The sequence below is a fragment of the Strongylocentrotus purpuratus genome, unplaced genomic scaffold, assembly GCF_000002235.5.
Source record: "Strongylocentrotus purpuratus isolate Spur 01 unplaced genomic scaffold, Spur_5.0 spur5_scaffold_14, whole genome shotgun sequence".
In the NCBI taxonomy this organism is placed as follows: domain Eukaryota; kingdom Metazoa; phylum Echinodermata; class Echinoidea; order Camarodonta; family Strongylocentrotidae; genus Strongylocentrotus; species Strongylocentrotus purpuratus.
In genome coordinates, this window is record NW_022145599.1 from 6,108,369 (window position 1) to 6,127,257 (window position 18,889).

The 18,889-nt window shown below is 40.1% G+C and overlaps 2 protein-coding genes and 1 non-coding gene across 4 annotated transcripts; 2 read left to right on the forward strand and 1 right to left on the reverse strand.

Moving 5' to 3' along the window:
- The first annotated feature begins 125 nt into the window (after nt 1-125).
- On the forward strand, nt 126-4,837 carry LOC588914 (endonuclease III-like protein 1). Its single transcript, XM_788576.5, has 4 exons — nt 126-1,301; nt 1,996-2,166; nt 3,060-3,325; nt 4,373-4,837. Exons 1-4 carry the CDS (start codon nt 585-587, stop codon nt 4,554-4,556), a joined length of 1,338 nt encoding a protein of 445 aa, XP_793669.5. The 5' UTR covers nt 126-584; the 3' UTR covers nt 4,557-4,837.
- Nucleotides 4,838-5,998: 1,161 nt separating this feature from the next.
- On the forward strand, nt 5,999-6,066 carry Mir4848a (microRNA mir-4848a). Its single transcript, NR_038816.1, has one exon. It is a non-coding gene; the product is annotated as a microRNA mir-4848a (primary transcript).
- A 7,804-nt stretch (nt 6,067-13,870) lies between these two features.
- Nucleotides 13,871-18,670, reverse strand: LOC115918237. 2 transcript variants are annotated; one of them, XR_004063890.1, is made up of 3 exons: nt 18,468-18,670; nt 14,529-17,905; nt 13,871-13,966 (listed from the first exon to the last, which is right to left on the reverse strand). XR_004063890.1 is itself a non-coding variant. In XM_030984056.1 (2 exons), the coding sequence occupies exon 2, from the start codon at nt 17,778-17,780 to the stop codon at nt 16,143-16,145; it is 1,638 nt and encodes a 545-aa protein (XP_030839916.1). In that variant the 5' UTR covers nt 17,781-17,905; nt 18,468-18,670; the 3' UTR covers nt 14,138-16,142. The 2 variants fall into 2 exon arrangements, 1 of the variants encoding a protein (XP_030839916.1); XM_030984056.1 differs by lacking the exon at nt 13,871-13,966 and having other exon boundaries at nt 14,138-17,905.
- Between the last annotated feature and the right edge of the window lie 219 nt (nt 18,671-18,889).

Genomic DNA, 18,889 nt, shown 5'->3' on the forward strand with positions numbered 1-18,889 from the left:
TCATCAATTTAATCAAAATAAAAAACATTTTAGCTTCTAAAATATTTCTAAAAATCTAAGAATGAAACTTTCTTATTTACGGAAACTTCTCAAAATTACAAAACATTATTTTCAATGGAATGCTTGTTGCCGATTTTCCTTCGTCTGAACTTTCGCGCGGCACACATGTAAACAAGGCGCACGTGTGAATCTGTTGCGCACTCGTACACACTGGATCTCGATCTCCGGCCGAGGCCGAGCTAGCGGTATTAGAAAGAAGCAGCCAGCGTGAAGTTAAGCGGTCATGATGGATGGGCGTTGCGCTGTCGATGCACTCTGCAAATAAATGCAGTCTCGTCGGTCAACCGTGCTGCTCAGTTGACAGTTCAGTTCAGGCGTTACAAGCATGCCATAGCTTTCAGTTAACTAAAATAAAGGGTCAGTCTAGGGGTTTTGATTTGGTATGTTTTACCAATAGTTAATCGTCTACTACTAGATCTAGTAGTACTAGTTTACTAGATCTAGATCTAGACTTATTGTTGCCTTTTGAGACTCTATTCAACATAATCTGTTTGGGCAATTGGGGCCTTGATGCTGCATGCTGCATGCTGGTGGCACGATTCAGCTGTGGAACATTAAGAAGAGCTGTCATCATGACTTCGTCGTCTACCATGTCTACTGATGCTGTAGTCCTTTCCCCATACTTTCGGGGAAGAACTACCCGATCTCGAGCATCAAAGTTTGGCATGTTGGAGATGACTAGACCTCGGTCTTTACACAACGAAGTGGAGAAACCTCTTCATAAAAGTACAGCAGACAGTGGAGAGAGGGATGACCATGATGACAGATTAGGTGTTAAACAGAGACATATCAAGATTGCATATGAATCCAACAACCCGAACAGCCATGCTGTCAAGAAGATGAAAGCTCAGTCTTCAGTCAAAACTTCGACAAGCAGCAAGCTATCATCAGCTAGTATTAGTGACCCACCTGAAAACTCAGAAAGCAATAACAACAAGATGAAGAGTGGAAAACGGGAGTTGAGTCAACAGGATCAGGATGGGAAATCCAAAAGGAGTTTGGTTCAGAAACAAAGAGTTGGGAAATCTTCAAAAGCCAGTGTATCAAAGAGAGAGACTTCAACTGATTGTGCCATGTCTGAGGATACTAGCGATGGTAAAGAGAAGGGGAAGAAGAATGGATGGGAACCAGAGATGTGGAGAGATCAGCTGGAGAATCTTCGTGAGATGAGGAAGAACAAAGATGCTCCTGTTGACAGCATGGGAGCAGAGAAGATCTGCGACTCATCTGCAGCTCCTGAGGTAAACAGTTAACCCAATATCAAGATGGATTTAGGGGAATAAAGTTAAAGCAGCAGGTGCGTACACAGGGGGGGGGGGGTGGGGTGTTTTGGGGGTTAAACCCCCCTCTATGTTTCTGTCAGTGGCAAACCCAGGTGACCTGGCTGCCCCCCCCCCCCCCAAAAAAAAAAAAAAAAAAAAAAAAAAAAATATGGTTACGTAGTATTACCGGTAACCTTTATTTTAAACAAGTTCTAAATTTCCAGGGGCAAATTTTTTTTTTTTAAATGCTCCTCCTGTGTACGCCACTGTAAAACAGTTTGTAGATGTAGGTCATGCAGAGAGTGCCATTATTATGCCATACCTTTACCAAAAATACCAAGGCCTTGGCAAAGGCACCTACATGGTAGAGTGAGTGACATAATGTTGGCGTGTGTCCCAGACTACAGGTACAGGTTCCTGTGCATGCATGTACGGTACACAACTTGCGGTCTTTGCAGTTGTAGAGTTATTGCTAAACCAAGGGTTTCAATGTAACACCAACAGGAAAGGTAGGGGAGAGGGAGGGGAGGGGTAGTCGACAGTCGTAATGACATACTTTTATGGGTTTGGGTTCAGGTGGTCAAAATAAATGTGTTTTTTTTTTAGTTTAAACTTTTAATTGATGTAAATACATGTAGTTGTATTATTCAAAAACTCTTTCCTTAATTTCCAGGTGTATCGCTACCACGTTCTGCTATCATTGATGCTGTCCAGTCAGACCAAAGATCAAGTTACCTCTGCTGCTATGGTCAAGCTTAGGAGTCATGGTTTGACCGTTGATAACATCCTTAAGACTCCAGAAGCCAAGATTGGGGAACTCATTTATCCTGTTGGGTTTTGGAAGGTAATTGTTAAAGGTTTTTTTTTTTTTTGGTGTGATTATTTTACATCAGGGCATCACTGTCAGAAGTAAAAAAATTAATACATGTTGCAATGGGTTGTCGGTACTTGTTGGTGAACTTGTAGTTACAGTATATGACAGTTTTTAATGAAATGCTGCTCTGTATTCATGATGTATTCATACTTAGTTGTTCAAGTTTTGTACTCTTTAGTCTTTACTGTCATGATCTGAGAAACACTACAAGACTCATGACTTGGCTATATTTCTTTTCATTCCAATGTATACAATTATACATCACTGACCTATTTTTATGTTCTTACCGTTAACAGACTTTTCAAACTGTACTTTATCAATATCACTTTCTTGCATCTTTACCTTTAGTGTAAATTGCCCAGTTCTTTGTGTCAGAGTAGTTGTCAAAAGGCTTGAGTTTGATGAAAATAGCAAGCTGAGAGGCTTAAATCTAGGCAGTTGCATATCAAATCTATGAAGCTTTAGAGTGGACACGAGAGGGCAGCATAAAACAGTTGAATAGTTTTCATTTAGGACAAGACAACCATAAAATGGGAAAGGTAGTTTGTACCGGTAGTTCATTTTATTGTTATGTTATCATTTATGTTACCAGTATAATTGTCATGTTTTATTATCTAGAATGAACATGCAGTTTGTTTAGAATTCTTGAGAAGTAAGTATCAACTAATGTATGTTGTTGTTGTTGTTGTTTAGGTTTATAGGCGTTTATCATTCAGGAGTGAATATTTACGCCGTACTTCAAAATAGTCCAGAATTCAGCAGTTATTTGTATGTTTTAACTTGCTTGATAAAATATTCCATGTGTACATACTTATCATTAAACTGGTATCACATAACAGGTGTTATATTTATCTTTATTACAGAGGAAAGCTGATTTCATCAAGAGAACCACACAGATCTTAAAGGACCAGTACCAGGGAGACATTCCTCCATCTTTAAAGGAACTGATCCAGCTTCCAGGGGTAGGTCCCAAGATGGCCCACATCGTCATGGATGTGGGATGGAACCAAATTACAGGTATCGGGGTAGATACTCACGTCCATCGCATCAGTAACAGGCTCAAGTGGGTCCAGAAAGAGACAAAGACTCCGGAAGCCACCAGGGTCAGCCTTGAGGATTGGTTGCCAAGGTGATTTAAAAGCACTATGAGTGATCAACTTTTGATTTTTGCTCTTTTTTTCCCAATTTGTAAGCCAGTAGTGTCTTCACTCCCATATGTCCCATCAGGCCTTTAAAAAAAAGATGTTGTATTGCCCTTTAGGTGCCAAAACATGGATTGGTCAGTTGGTCAGAAATCTTTTCTTTTTTTTTTTTCTTTTTTTTTAACTTCCTCTTTGGGCTGATATTTCTCAGTTTTGAATGCTTTGATACATTTTTTTTCTAAAAAAACTATAATTTTTTTTTTTTAAAGCTGACTGTAGATTTCAAGATTTTTGAGCCAATCGCAAAGCCAAAGTGCAATACAACCATCTTTTTTTAGGCCTCATCAGAAACCCATTTATTAACATGACTGTATACACATGCAAAGTCTGACCCAATAGTCACAATCAGAATGAAATATAATTCCCCTCTTCCCACAGGTGACCCCTCCAACATTAGGTTTGTAAAATTACAGTTTCATAAAAATCTGATTAGGATACACCCGTAATCCATTGTAAATCTCATTTAGTGAAGAGAATAGATTGCCGAATTTATCAGAGTTTAATATGTCACCTGCACGCGGTACAGTTATGATCTTCCCTCCAAATTTGTAAGCCAGTAGTGTCTTCACCCCCATATGTCCTGTCATCAGAACCCATTTATCAAAATTCCTGTATACATCCAAAGTCTGACCCATAATCACAATCAGAATTTAAAATAATTCCCCTCTTCCCACAGGTGATCCCCCCTACATGTAAAATTTCTGATTCATAAAATCTGATTTTAATAGGGAAATTAATCGAACTGGATACACAATTAACCCTTTGTAAATCTCATTTAGAGAAGAACATAGATTGGAGAGCTTATCAGAGTTCAATATTTCACCTGCACGCGAGACAGTTATGATCTCATGGCTTTCTGCTCTGATACTCTGCTTCTCTGAGACTAGAAAAACATGCAGTCCACATCTAGCAATAAGAGGTCAAATGACCTGCAAATGAAAATATTCATCATTTTCTCAATTTTCTTACTGCAGGGACTTGTGGAGTGAAGTCAACGTTCTCCTTGTTGGATTTGGCCAGCAAACATGTCTACCTGTGGGACCAAGATGCTTGGAATGCCTTAATAAGGATATCTGTCCCTTTGGTAAGCAGGAGATCAAACGAAAGAGTCCACTCAAAACGAGTCCTGTCAAGAAGAATACAAAGACATCTCCTTGAGAGCAGTACGTAACGGATGGTTGGTTACATGTATGTATGAGATAGAAAAACATGAACGTGACTACGAGTGAGAAAAGACTCTTAACCTGGAGTTGATAACGTTTTCTTAAACAGGCATTTCCCATTGGTTTCATCGTGAGATATCTGATAAGTACTCATTGGGAAAAAGAAATGGTGATTCTATGCATGTCTGTTCTTAAATCTTGACAATCAGCGAAGAAAGTCTACTATATACACTTGGCATAGTGGATTTGATGAGTGAATCTAACAGTACTATAATTTAAGAAAAAAGATGGGTTTGTAGTAATCTTTACACATATGGGCTAGATTTTGTGACAAGTCCTATGTAGTTTACATGTATGTCAGCCCCTCAAGGATGTTAGAGTTGGAAGGTGGTAGGAGCAGTTTTAAAAGACTGGAAATTTTACAAGAAAAATACTTCTATGCAACAACTATGATAGCATGTGTGTATTCATAGTTATAGACTATTTTACTGTTCAAGTGGTAGTGATGTAGGTAAATATTGTGTATGTTGATAGTATAGACATATTATGATATGGTGCTTCATGTGTATTTTAAGGGTACATTAAAGGCATTATTTAACAATTTTTCCAGTTTTATAAATCTGAGATGCATGGCCCTACGTGTTTCCAGTGTCTGTGATATAGTGTAATATTGATGCCCTAAAAAAATTGCACTTCAAAATGATCATGTAGTGCTTCAAAAAAAAAAAAATTTAATTGAGTGACCGCTTTTACCATACCGGTACTCATTTTTCCAAATGGACTGTAGTGTAATAAAATCAGTTTTTGAAATTTCTAATCCAATCATAAATATCTTGATAATCAGACCGGCGATCGGCTTGTAAAAGTCATGGGATTCCTGACTGACATTTTGATTGCAGCATGAGCTGAATCCAATATTTTATCTGAGGCAAAGATACCCAATCCCTTTAAGTTTTGTAGAATTAATGTATCACAGATTCTAATGAATTTCATGCTGCACGTCTTTACCTCAAAATAGTTTGACAAATTTATATGAAGCTTTTAAGTTCAACTTTCTAAAAGAGATTTGCATGCCTTGTGGTAAACGGTGTGGTAAATGTTTTTTTTTGGTAAACTGTTTTTGTATTAGCATATTATTTAAATTGAAGTTGAAGGGAAATCCAACCTTGATAGAAAATTACTTTAGATTAAAGGAAAAAAATCAGGGAAGCCTAATAAGCATAGCCCCAAGCGTGTCGGCATCCAGCTCTGGATCAAATCTTTTACAAGCTTTGTCTGGACAGCTTGAATCCGTCGTGTGTTGGCTTTCCCCACAATACCAGGCTTCTTCTTTGGTTGCCTCGGAGTATGGAGCACTGGCGCTGGCCTAGAAGGATCACCTCCTACGGGGAAGTCTTCATCTTGCCCCCTCGTCGCACCACCTGACTCCAGGGAGTGATTAGTACTTTTGGGTTGAGGCTTTTGGGCAGGAGCGGCAGCGTCCAACCGTAACCTAAGTGACTTTGACTTTCGTATGTACACAAAATATTACCAAATCCTTTTTTTTCTCCAAATGTTTAGGGACGTATAGATTTCACTATTGCATAACTTTTTCATTATGTGCCCGAATTTTTTCAAACTTTCACTGATTTGCTTTTCGAATTTTTTAGTTTTCATACAAAGCAACAAGGTATCAAGGTGGACTTACCGTTAAAGTTTTTTCTCTTCATGCTCATGTCGTATTTTATTTGCTTCAAAAGTTAACTAAAGCAAGAATGACAATAGTATACTTTCCCTCCTGAAATAACAAAATGCATTTTTCCTGGCCTCACTCGACATTACATGCATCAAGTAAATTTCAGTTTTGAGCAAGGTATGAATTTCTCTCTGAAAATAGCACTGAAAATTGGCTGTCAACATTATAGAATATAACATAGCTAGTAAAGTAATATATCAGTAGAATTAAACATGTACCATCTGCTATACTGCTAGGCACAAGTTGAAACTTCCTTGGCCCAACTGCTTGTTGCGGTATAACTCGATGATTGTATAATATTAAAACTTTCATGGGTGATTATCGATGGCCATTTGGAATATTTAAGGGCTGAAAACATAAAAGATTCATTGACATTCATTAATTTCATCTGCATTCTGAGACCAAAAAGTGTTTGATCATTGTGTACGATAACAGTCTTTGTTCAGTTTGGAGCATTCCCTCTTTTCAATTGAATTCTGCAAACACACAATGAAAGTTCATGTTTGCTTACATTGTGGACAGAAATACATCTCTGGTAAACTATGGAGCTTTAGGTAGTAGACATGAATCCATTTTCCACATCGCAAGTGTTTCACACTGTACCCATTGTTTCTCTACAGTTTCTTCTGCCTTAGCGATAGTTAGATGGTAAGTCACATTTCTCTGGCTTGCATTTCCTGTCAGTGAGCATAGAGATCTGTTTTGAGGTACCCCCAACAGAGATGATGCAGTCAGGTGCTAGGGCAAATAGAACATGCCCAGCTGTTCCATGACCATAATTATTGTCATTCTGTGTTTTGAGTTTGTACTTCTTCCTAACGATGTCAAGTATGAATACTCTGCAGGAGGCATGTCTTGAAGACTTAGGGGTCTCAGAACTGTTTTGCAGTTGAAATCCTCCGGATACGACAATGTAATTGTTTACTTTGGCTGTTGCGTGGTATGAAATGTACAGAAGTTTGTTTGTTATATTTCCGTATAAAAAGACAGCATGCATTCAGTAAAATAATAACAAATAGAATAATGAATAACAAGATAAGATAAATGGCTGGATAGCCCATATTCAGCGGTATCGTTATGATACCACTGGTCTTCCATGGGGACCAGAAATTATACAGTAAAACAATACAATATACATAAACACACGACAAAGAAAAACAACAAAGAAAAATAGCAAAACATAAATTCCCAAGCAAAATATAATCCTCTGGATACGACAATGTAATTGTTTACTTTGGCTGTTGCATGTTATGAAATGTACGGAAGTGGTGTACTCCATGGACTAACGGGTGCAAGGGTAACGGTAGAAAGAACTGCTGTGTCTATATTTTGGGAGTTCATTATTAGCAAGAGTACTTGGTTGATTAGTACTCTTTTTTGTGTTCTTCTATTCTGTGCTATAACAACTTTACTACAAAATCAGGCATGACTCGATTGCTTGGTGTCTGAGTGCAAGAGTGCTTTCTTCTCATCTCATCTCCTTATGTATACCGGTATACAGCATCTCAATCTTGGTTACATACCGGTAACATAATATACAGGGTGGCACTGGGTGAGCACAGCTGGATGTAGCTGGTGTTTATATACACATGGATTAATGGGGATTAACGCTCTAGACACTAAGCCATGGGAAAGTGAAGTTGGTAGCAAAGTGAACAGGTCATCAATATAGCAAACACAATATCCCTCTTTTTCTCAGATTTAAAAGTATACATAAAAATACATTATATTTAGGTTGTGAAACAACATTTGACAAAATCATTTCTGTGTATTTCTGTTTGCAAAACGACATCTTATAAAGTGAAAACGAAACGCAAGGTAATAAAATCAGTTTTGGTAACAAAAAACAAAACTTATGATACAAGGTAACAAAATCAGTTTGGTAACAATACATGTGTGAAAGAAGTATGGATAGCACAGAAAAAGAACATCAGAGTTTGGAGAGATAGGAATACATAATGAATAGGCAATTGTAAACGTAGAGTTAAACAGAAACTCTATCTTTGAATTTATTCTTCGGATTAAGACATAACATTATATTAGTGGTCGGTCACCATGATAAGAGAATACATCTCTCTAAACCAAAGACAGCATTGATATGTTCATTACAAGTTAAATGCATAATAAAAGAGTTCACTAAAAGTTCATGGTTTGAGTCCTCTGTTCGATCATTCATGCGATTAAAATTTTCCTTACTTGTGACATATATTGCGTTGTTTGATTTCCTCTTTTAATCTTCACACTTCCTCCCTTCTTTCCGATTACGACCCATGGACTTGGGTCAAAGCGAGGGGAAAACATATCCGACTTTCTCTGAACTATGACATCACCACAGCTAATGTCTCGCGATTGCCTTTGTTGCCTTCATTTCTTTCGATCATGATACACTTTCATTGCCTTGTAGTTATATACTTTGTCGTTGCGACTCGCTTCTTGATGAGCTTTACTGGGCGTGGTAGTGGAGCTGCAGACATCATTCTCTCGATCAGCAGGGGGCTGAGTGTCCATATGAACAGCACTAGTGTGATTGTCCTGGAGATGGTGGTGATGGTGTGATTGTCCTGGTGACAGTGGTGACGGTGTGATTGTCCTGGTGACAGTGGTGACGGTGACGGTGTGATTGTCCTAGTGATGGTGGTGACGGAGTGATTGTCCTGGTGACGGTGGTGACAGTGTGATTGTCTTGGTGACGATGGTGACGTTGTGATTATCCTGATGACGGTGGTGACATTGGTAATGGTGTGATTGTCCTGGTGACGGTGGTGATGGTGTAATTGTCCTGGTGATTGATGACTATTATGCTATGTTTCATGTCAGCGGCAAGGTAACCTCTTTGGTTAAGGAGCGGGCAACCATATATATATATCTTCTTTTATCTTATTTGTTTACAGACAGTGATCATTGTTGAAGTCTACTGATCGACTGACACAAATAGCCGAATCTTATTTATGATCACAGTTTGTGTGATAGTTGTCCATGATGGTCTGAAGAGGTGCTGGTGGTGGTGGTGACGGTGTGTGACTGTCCTGAAGATGGTGGTGATGGTGTGATTGTCCTGGTGACGGTGACGGTGTGATTGTCCTGGTGGCGGTGGTAACGGTGTGATTGTCCTGGTGGGGGTGAAGGTGTGATTGTCCTGGTGATGGTGGTGAAGGTGTAAATGTCCTGGTGGTGGTGAAGGTGTGATTGTCCTGGTGGTGGTGAAGGTGCGATTGTCCTAGTGACGGTTGTGACGGTGTAACTGTCCTGGAGATGGTGGTGATGGTGTGATTGTCCTGGTGACGGTGGTGAAGGTGTGATTGTCCTGGTGACGGTGGTGAAGGTGTGATTGTCCTGGTGACAGTGGTGACGGTGTAACTGCCCTGGAGATGGTGGTGACGGTGTGATTGTCCTGGTGATTGATGACTATTTTGCTCTGTTTCATGTCAGCGGCAAGGTAACCTCTTCGGTTAATGAGCGGGCAACCATATAGAAGTGCTACCGGCAGTAATCCCTAAATTCGGGCCGCGTTTTGGCACTCCTGGAGCATTGTTGGCCGTTGCGGGTCCTGGCCTGGCAGCGAGTGCGGCGATGAAGGAGATTGTCTAATATCATTGGGTCGTATTATAAGTCTTCGTCGCACTGTTAGCCTTTCGTTTCTTTTTGCACCAAAGACTTGGGGGTGACGGTGTGATTGTCCTGGTGACGTTGGTGACGGTGTGATTGTCCTGGTGGTGATGAAGGTGTGATTGTCCTGGGGATGGTGGTGAAGATGTAACTGTCCTGGTGGTGGTGAAGGTGTGATCGTCCTGGTGACGGTGGTGACGGTGTGATTGTCCTGGTGATGGTGGTGACGGTGTGATTGTCCTGGTGATGGTGGTGAAGGTGTAACTGTCCTGTTGTGGTGAAGGTGTAATTGTCCTGGTGGTGGTGAAGGTGTGATTGTCCTGGAGATGGTGGTAAAGGCGTGATTGTCCTGGTGACGGTGGTGACGGTGTAACTGTCCTGGTGACGTTGGTGAAGGTGTGATCGTCCTGGTGACGGTGGTGACGGCGTGATTGTCCTGGTGATGGTGGTGAAGGTGTGACTGTCCTGGTGGTGGTGAAGGTGTAACTGTCCTGGTGGTGGTAAAGGTGTAACTGTCCTGGTGGTGGTGAAGGTGTAACTGTCCTGGTGGTGGTGAAGGTGTGACTGTCCTGGAGATGTTGGTGAAGGTGTGATTGTCCTGGTGACGGTGGTGACGGTGTGATTGTCCTGGTGACGTTGGTGAAGGTGTGACTGTCCTGGTGGTGGTGAAGGTGTGACTGTCCTGGTGGTGGTGGTGAAGGTGTGATTGTCCTGGTGACGGTGTGATTGTCCTGGTGACGGTGGTGATGCGATTGTCCTGGTGGTGGTGGTGGTAAAGGTGTGACTGTCCTGGTGGTGGTGACGGTGTGATTGTCCTGGTGATGGTGTGATTGTCCTGGTGACGGTGGTGACGGTGTGATTGTCCTAGTGATTGATGACTATTATGCTCTGTTTCATGTCAACGGCAACCTCTTCGGTCAAGGAGCGGGCAACCATATAGTAGTGCTGCCAGGCAGTAATCCCTAAATTCCAGCTGCGTTTTGGCACTCCTGGAGCATTGTGGGCCGTTGCGGGTCCTGGCCTGGCAGCGAGTGCGGCGGTGAAGGAGATTGTCTAATATCATTGGGTCGTATTTTAAATAAGATGCATACAAACACAAATATAATTTCACTGAAAAAAGATAAATTACAGAAAACGCAGGAAACCACCATCATGAGCGGTAAGCTTGAAATCGATGGCGGCCTCGAGAGAATAGCTGCAAACTCTTAAATTATACAATTGTACACGCGAAATTGATCAAGTGGGTGCAGTGAAAGTGCTTGTGCAAGTGCGAATGGGGTTCTGGTACGTAATTTTTATAATCCAATACTAGTGTATTTTAAGAATTAATAAATTAAATATATATTCAAATTCAGAGACAAAGTTTAAATTACAAACGATTTTGTATGAGAAGTGACTCTCCTGATGGAAGAGGATCACATAAATTGACCTGTAGCCTACTCCAGGGAGCTTGTGGCATTTGAGAAGGCTGAAGAGCCTCGGAGGGAGGAGAAGACATTTCCACTTGCCGATCACGATGTGGTGGTTGTGCAACTAGGGTTATGTCCGGGTCAACGTGGACATGGGCTGTATATCCCTCAAGCTTGTCGAGGCCGGTAAATACCTCGGGATAAGCGGATTTGAGATCATTTTCTCGATCAGCAGGGGGCTGAGTGTCCATATGAACAGGATGAGCATTCTCTAGTTGAACTAGCAGGAGTATTATTGCTGTAGAAGCTTATATAGAAGCTGTCTTCTTCCCTAGAAGACATCCGCTGTTTCCTTCGACAACGATAAACCGAGCGGTCGTCGAAATCCCCTTCGAGCAGGAAATCCTAGCTTGAAATTCTCCCCTCACGGGCAGTGGAGTTGTAACACCGTATCATATGGTAATAGATGCACGATGTGAAGAGATCTTCCTTTGAGTACCTGATTTTGTCACACCACTCACTGCCCATCCCAACAGTGTCCTGTATGCATATGGTCTGTCTTGATCACTGTTAACAAACTCTGGTGGTTCTGCAGCTCTTTGGACATGGTTTCAGATAAGAAGACCAAAATCTAAAGATATATCAGGGAGGTTCAGATGTCTGAGATACGAGTAATCCATTAAATGAGCAGCCGTAGGGATTTCTCCTTGCTCACTGGTGTGGTTTCTCGGACAAACACCTCCTGGAGATCTATGATATTATTTCCTTCTAGATCCATAATTTCCAAGTCCTTCGAAACTTGACATCTTATCACCTTATCTTGGATAATTGTTTGAAGATTGATATTGATGAGTACTTCTCTTGTGTGTAGTTACCCAGCTTGGTAAGGAACAAGGAGTATTTCTGTAATGCCTCACCGTCTTCTGTCTTCATCATAGGCCATGCAGTTGCCTTGCTGATCCCATCAAGAGCCAATTCCCTGTTTTCAAACTTTGCCTTTAATAATGACTTGGCCTTTATGAAATTCTGCAATTCCAAGGACCACTACCCCCCCCCCCCTGGACAATACCCCCTAGGATAATTGTCCTAGAGGATGGTTGTCGTAGGGATTAGTTTTTTTTAGGGTAGTAGTCGTCCCAGGGGGTGGTTGTCCTAGGGGGTAGATGTCCTAGGGGGTAGATGTCCTAAGGGGTAGTTGTCCAGGGTGTAGTTGTCCCAGGGGGTATTCGTCCTCGAGGGTGGTTATCTGGGGGTGGATGTCAAGGAGGTAGGTGTCCTAGAACCGTATATTTGATATTACCTGGCATTCTGTTGTTTTTTTATAGTTTTTATACACCAGTATCTTTTACAGTTAAATTGCATTACCAGTATTCAGCACAATCTTTAATTCTGGTGAGAGATTAAGTGAGTGAGATGATCAGGGAAGGAAAAGAAAGACACATATATGGAAAACTGACAAATTGAGGACCTTATGCTGTATTCTGTAGACTTTTGGAATAATGTAGACACTAATCCACATTTGCCACTCTCTACCCAGTTATAAATTGGTATTGAGTCATTTGCTGGGGTTACAACTGTATGGCCCTCATAAAGAACAGCAGTAAGGTCCATGATGCGTCCATGGGTAAACGTACACAAAACCATTAGTATATCAAGTTTCTATAATGAAGATAAATGTATCGGTTTAAAAACAAACATTTGTTTTGTTTATAAATTTAGTGAAAATAACTATTTTCTTGATGATGTATACATGTAGTTGAAAGTATGTATCTCCTGAAAAACTCTGTATGCTACCCTCAATATATTTCTTGTAAACTCTTGAATTCCTCTCCTTGGTGAGAAGTGGTAACTAAATATAGTTCATTATATAAATACAGAAAGTGAGACATAATTGGTTTGTCTCCAATAGAATCATAATTGCTTCAATGATTATTATCTGGTTTTCCCCAAAAACCCTTTTGGATCTCTTTCTTTTTGCAGTTCATTTATTTAATTATTGTATTTTGAGCTTTTATTATAAGTGGCTTGTTTTGATGGCAGACAAGGTGCAGATATTGTATACGGACAGTATTACATTTATGTAATAGGTGAATAGATGTTTGATTAGTCCTTCAGATCTTGAAGAATTTGTTTTCTTCTTAAGAATTGTACTGTGATGTTCCAACATCAAAATGTTTTTGTTACTCTTTAAAGAATATGTTGTTTACCCCAAACCAAATGATCTCGTGAATATATTTTGTAAAAAATATAAAGGGTGCCTTCTTTTCACTATAAGAAAAATTATTTTGTTGTCATTATTTTTTGGGGGGTTTCACAAGACCTGTATGGAAGTAAATTATTTTCAATCAATTGAGAGAGGCGACAATTGAGAGAGAGAGAGAGAGGGAGAGAGAGGGGGAGGGGTGGGGAGTAGGAGTGGATGAGAGATAGGAGAGAGAAATAACACCTTCTATAAACTCGGTTTTATTTTCTAATTACGTTCAAGTATCTTCCAGTGGATTGACGCAGGTCTAATTTCAGAGGCAATGGCTCATAATTTTCAATTGGCTATGTTGCACCCTGTAGCGTATAACCAACCAATCGGACTGACTGCACTTCAATAAATAGCGACAATTTCAAGCATGATGCGATACCGTTCACAAAAGGCGGTTCAACCTGAAATTTAATCAGAATTATAAACAATCATAAATAATATGTCGATTTTCAACTGTGTTTACAAATAATCTTACATCAAATGAGTTGTATGATTAATGCACGTTTACTGAAATTACATATTATACTGTTCCAAAATGAAATATCAATTACCGTAAAGATTATGTTCTATTTCCTTTGTTCTCTATTGTATTTGTGTGCATGATAAAACAATAACCCTTTTGGCTCTACACATATTACCCTAAATTCCTCTTTACATACATGTCTACAGTAACCAGAATTTATCTTCATTCTGTCACTTTATAAAACTGCCTATATATAAATGATATTAAAATAACACAACACGGTCTGTACAACAGACTATCCCCATAGCACTACACACATACACGGTATTATGTAACTGCACGTGTAATGCATCATAAAAGTTACTGTGCGTACGAATCACTTTCATAACAAATTTATACATCAAATTATCTGAAAACTATGAACTGTATAAAACCAACACCCAACTCAAACTGACGGCTAGTTATCAATTATCAACATCATATGTTCAAATTATACTCACAACATTGGGCTTGTCTGGAAATACTAAATATTGATCGCAATCAGAAGGATGACTTTTCCCAAAATTGAGAATCATTTGCAGCTAAATTGTTACGCCCCCACTCGGCAGACCAAAAATTCAACAAAAAAAAAACATCGCTTCTGACGTCATACTCCGATCGTCAACTGAAACAAAAAATGTCCTCACAAAACAGAGATTAGTATCTTACATTCCGGCCCCTAAATGTGAAGATTTTACTGAACATTTACTTCTCTAATCTCTTCTTATTCTCAACCTGGACTTACAGGTATATACTTTATCCAAAATTCCAAAGGAATCCCAAAATTTAAAACATAGCTATCTATACTGAATGCCTTCATGCACCAATTAACAAATACCGGTAATCTAATTTACATTAATTTTCATGAACACCTAAGCAACCAAACAACTTTCTTTGCAAACGAAAAAGAAAAAAGTTGTTCATGTCTAGATTTCCTTGTTACAACACCAAAAAGGACTACAATTTCCTTTTCAAATAAACTTACAACAAAGTTGGTTGCCTTACTACCTGTATCAATGTATAACATGCTTCAATAAATTAACTTTATAAATTCCCACATTAAAATATGAAAACCAAAATTTCACTCTAAAAAATCTCTGTTGGCAACTGTTACCACTACAACCACTTCTTTCAATCCCATACAAACTAAAAAAGAAATCTTGTTATGTGTCACCCAATAAAGGGAAATATTGATTCTGTAATCAACACTATGTACGATTTCACAGATACTGTTTAAAACTGAATTGAATTCACATACCAATTCCAGTACACATAGAGTCATGTTGTTGTACCGAAATATAACTTCACAAGACATTATCTGCTAGAAAATATAAATTTTCCAAGTCGAAACTTCCAAGTCCCTACATAGACAAATACATCATCTGCATATACCATTTCAATCTTTCTATACACAATCTGCATATATGACATTATCGATTCTGGTATTACATATTCTACCAAATAGCCAACGCCATGTAATTTGGTTGTCATGGAAACAGTAATAAATGACATATCATCAACACGTATAACTGAATTGAATGTATTCTGCAACTTTAAGCTTTCTCCTCTGGAAATGAACCTAATATAGAATACATATATACAAATGCATTCATCATATGAATATGAAGGAAAATCACATTTACCATTTCTAATGAATAGAGAGATTGTTTAGAAGGTTGAAAAACAAAAACGTTACTTTCCAATATCGTGCAAACATAAATTACACCATGTCAGTCCTGCATAATGGTATAATCCATTTTCGTCTAAAATCTTGTTCTTTGACATTCTCTGAAAGTTGCTCAAATGTTGACACTTTGTCCATGATGTTGAAGCACAAAAAATTCCTCAATTTCTCGACTGATCAATGTTACTCTAATACGCGAAAAAGGATCGATGTCAGTTCCGCTTTCTGGTTTTAAGAACACAAAACACGAATACCTCTACAATTGGCACGGGACAGCGCTAGGCTTGACCCCTCATCTTAGAAACACAGAAATGTCTTCAAGAATCTGCCTCCAAATCAAATAGAGCTTTGTAACTGGTCTCCCCTCAGTACGCTGGTTCAGGTCTTCACTTCACACTGTCGATCGAAGCCTTTCTCTTCTGGCCATGTCTGAAGGACTCTTCCCAAAGGCCAAACATTGCGGTGTGGCTGCTCGTCGACCACCAGTACCAAATCGTAAACCTGAATGATGAGGGAGGTATCGACATGTTACATCACCTGGTTGACAATCTTGCTCTTCCACCACCTCGGCATAACCTTCAGTGTACTTGTAGTGCAGAGCGTGATCTCTACCTAGCTTCCTTCTGAGACTCCGCAACCTCTGTTCTGCTACCCATCGGTTGTCTGTCAAGCTACATGTAGGTCGTTTTTCCTTGAAGGGTATGTGAAACTGGTACTGTTCCATCTCTTTGCACTTCCCTTCATTCTGTATGTCAAGTGCCTTTCTGTCCTTCACCGACATTCCTTTATTGTCTGGAATAGCAGCAGCAGCAGGGCCATGCAAAGACCATCCAAGTACAGTACGTATAGCAAACAGCTCATCTTCTCCCTTTCCTCTACGAACTTCTAAGGGCATCAGAGCAAATGGCGTATCTTGCCCTATCAGGAGTCCCACTTCTTGTCCGCAGGCAAATGGTAGATCCAGCCCCCCTAAGTGCTGCCATCCTTCTAAGTCTCGCATACTGGCCATGTGGTTGCTGCATATGTCGGTCTTCCTGTTCGTGAAAACCTTCTGAAGTTTCACTGTATCTGTCATGAGACCTGTATCGACCATACAACTCACAACTTGAGTCTGGATCCTTCCATCAGGATTGTCCAAGGTTGATATGGAAAGTATGCGCTCTTCCCCCTGTGCTGACACTTTCCTTACTAGGCCCTCTGTGCAGAAGAAAGTGGTCGAACCAGAGTCCAGTAGAGCGTAGGTCCGAACACATCTATCTCCATCTGCTGCCTGAACATGCACTGGACCTATGGGAAGTACACATCGCATACCGGCCCCTATGGCGATTCCGTAACTTGATTCTGACCCAGTTAATATGGAGCCATTCTGTTCTGTGGTTTCACTCTGATTAGTGGTGGTATCATACTTCAAGGGCTCTCCATGCTGGGTGAAGTCCTTGTCTGTTACAGTAGCGCTGACCATGTTGGGTTGTAACTCTGAGGGCTGTCTCAGCTGGTAGACACCCTTCTCTAAATCTGTGGCCATGCTGGGCTCCGTCGTCAAGGCCCCTCTTCGTTGAGAGACATCTTTATCTGCAGCAGCAGTCATGCTCTCTCCACGCTGGGAGAAGTCCTTGTCTGTAGTGCTGACCCTGTTAGGTTGCACCTGTGGGGGCTGTCTCAGCTGGTAGACAGCCTTCTCTAAATCTATAGCCACGCTGGGCTCCGTCGTCAAGGCCCCTCTTTGTTGGGAGACATCTTTATCTACAGCAGCAGTCATGCTCTCTCCATGCTGGGAGAAAACATCTTCCTCAGCTTTTGCCATGCTGAGTCTTGTCTGTAGCTCAAGCTTACTCCTTCTCTGCTTCAGCTTAAACTCCTCCAGTTCAAGAGCTTGTTGTTCGTTGAGAGCTGCTGCCTGGGCTGCCAAGGCCGCTCTCTTCACCATTGCTTTGACTCTAGCTCTGGAGGTACTGCTTGTGCTGCTCTTGCCAGTCTGGCTTGCTGAATCCCCGGGCTTGACGGACTCTTGATGGGACATATCGCTCATGTTGACTTAAAGCACTGTTGTTGAACTTAGTGTAGCGTATAACCAACCAATCGGACTGACTGCACTTCAATAAATAGCGACAATTTCAAGCATGATGCGATACCGTTCACAAAAGGCGGTTCAACCTGAAATTTAATCAGAATTATAAACAATCATAAATAATATGTCGATTTTCAACTGTGTTTACAAATAATCTTACATCAAATGAGTTGTATGATTAATGCACGTTTACTGAAATTACATATTATACTGTTCCAAAATGAAATATCAATTACCGTAAAGATTATGTTCTATTTCCTTTGTTCTCTATTGTATTTGTGTGCATGATAAAACAATAACCCTTTTGGCTCTACACATATTACCCTAAATTCCTCTTTACATACATGTCTACAGTAACCAGAATTTATCTTCATTCTGTCACTTTATAAAACTGCCTATATATAAATGATATTAAAATAACACAACACGGTCTGTACAACAGACTATCCCCATAGCACTACACACATACACGGTATTATGTAACTGCACGTGTAATGCATCATAAAAGTTACTGTGCGTACGAATCACTTTCATAACAAATTTATACATCAAATTATCTGAAAACTATGAACTGTATAAAACCAACACCCAACTCAAACTGACGGCTAGTTATCAATTATCAACATCATATGTTCAAATTATACTCACAACATTGGGCTTGTCTGGAAATACTAAATATTGATCGCAATCAGAAGGATGACTTTTCCCAAAATTGAGAATCATTTGCAGCTAAATTGTTACGCCCCCACTCGGCAGACCAAAAATTCAACAAAAAAAAAACATCGCTTCTGACGTCATACTCCGATCGTCAACTAAAACAAAAAATGTCCTCACAAAACAGAGATTAGTATCTTACACACCCGATTGCACAATCATTCTATTTCACATTTTTTCATTTTTTTCTCATTTTCCTTTCTCCCCACCCATTTTTCCCCTCTCTCAAGATCACTCCTCTCTCTCTCTCTCTCTCTCTCTCTCTCTCTCTTTCTCTATATGCATTCCCACTCCTATCCGAATCCACTCCCCCCCCCCCCCCGCTAAATATCACATTTGCTCTCTTTTCTCCAACT

Bases quoted from the DNA above. Each gene is read 5' to 3' on its own strand.
- LOC115918237 (XM_030984056.1), bottom strand. From the start codon at position 17,780: ATGAGCGATATGTCCCATCAAGAGTCCGTCAAGCCCGGGGATTCAGCA.
- LOC588914 (XM_788576.5), top strand. From the start codon at position 585: ATGCTGGTGGCACGATTCAGCTGTGGAACATTAAGAAGAGCTGTCATC. The intron at 1,302-1,995 runs GTAAACAGTTAA...CTTAATTTCCAG, and splicing joins ACTCATCTGCAGCTCCTGAG to GTGTATCGCTACCACGTTCT. The intron at 2,167-3,059 runs GTAATTGTTAAA...TCTTTATTACAG, and splicing joins ATCCTGTTGGGTTTTGGAAG to AGGAAAGCTGATTTCATCAA.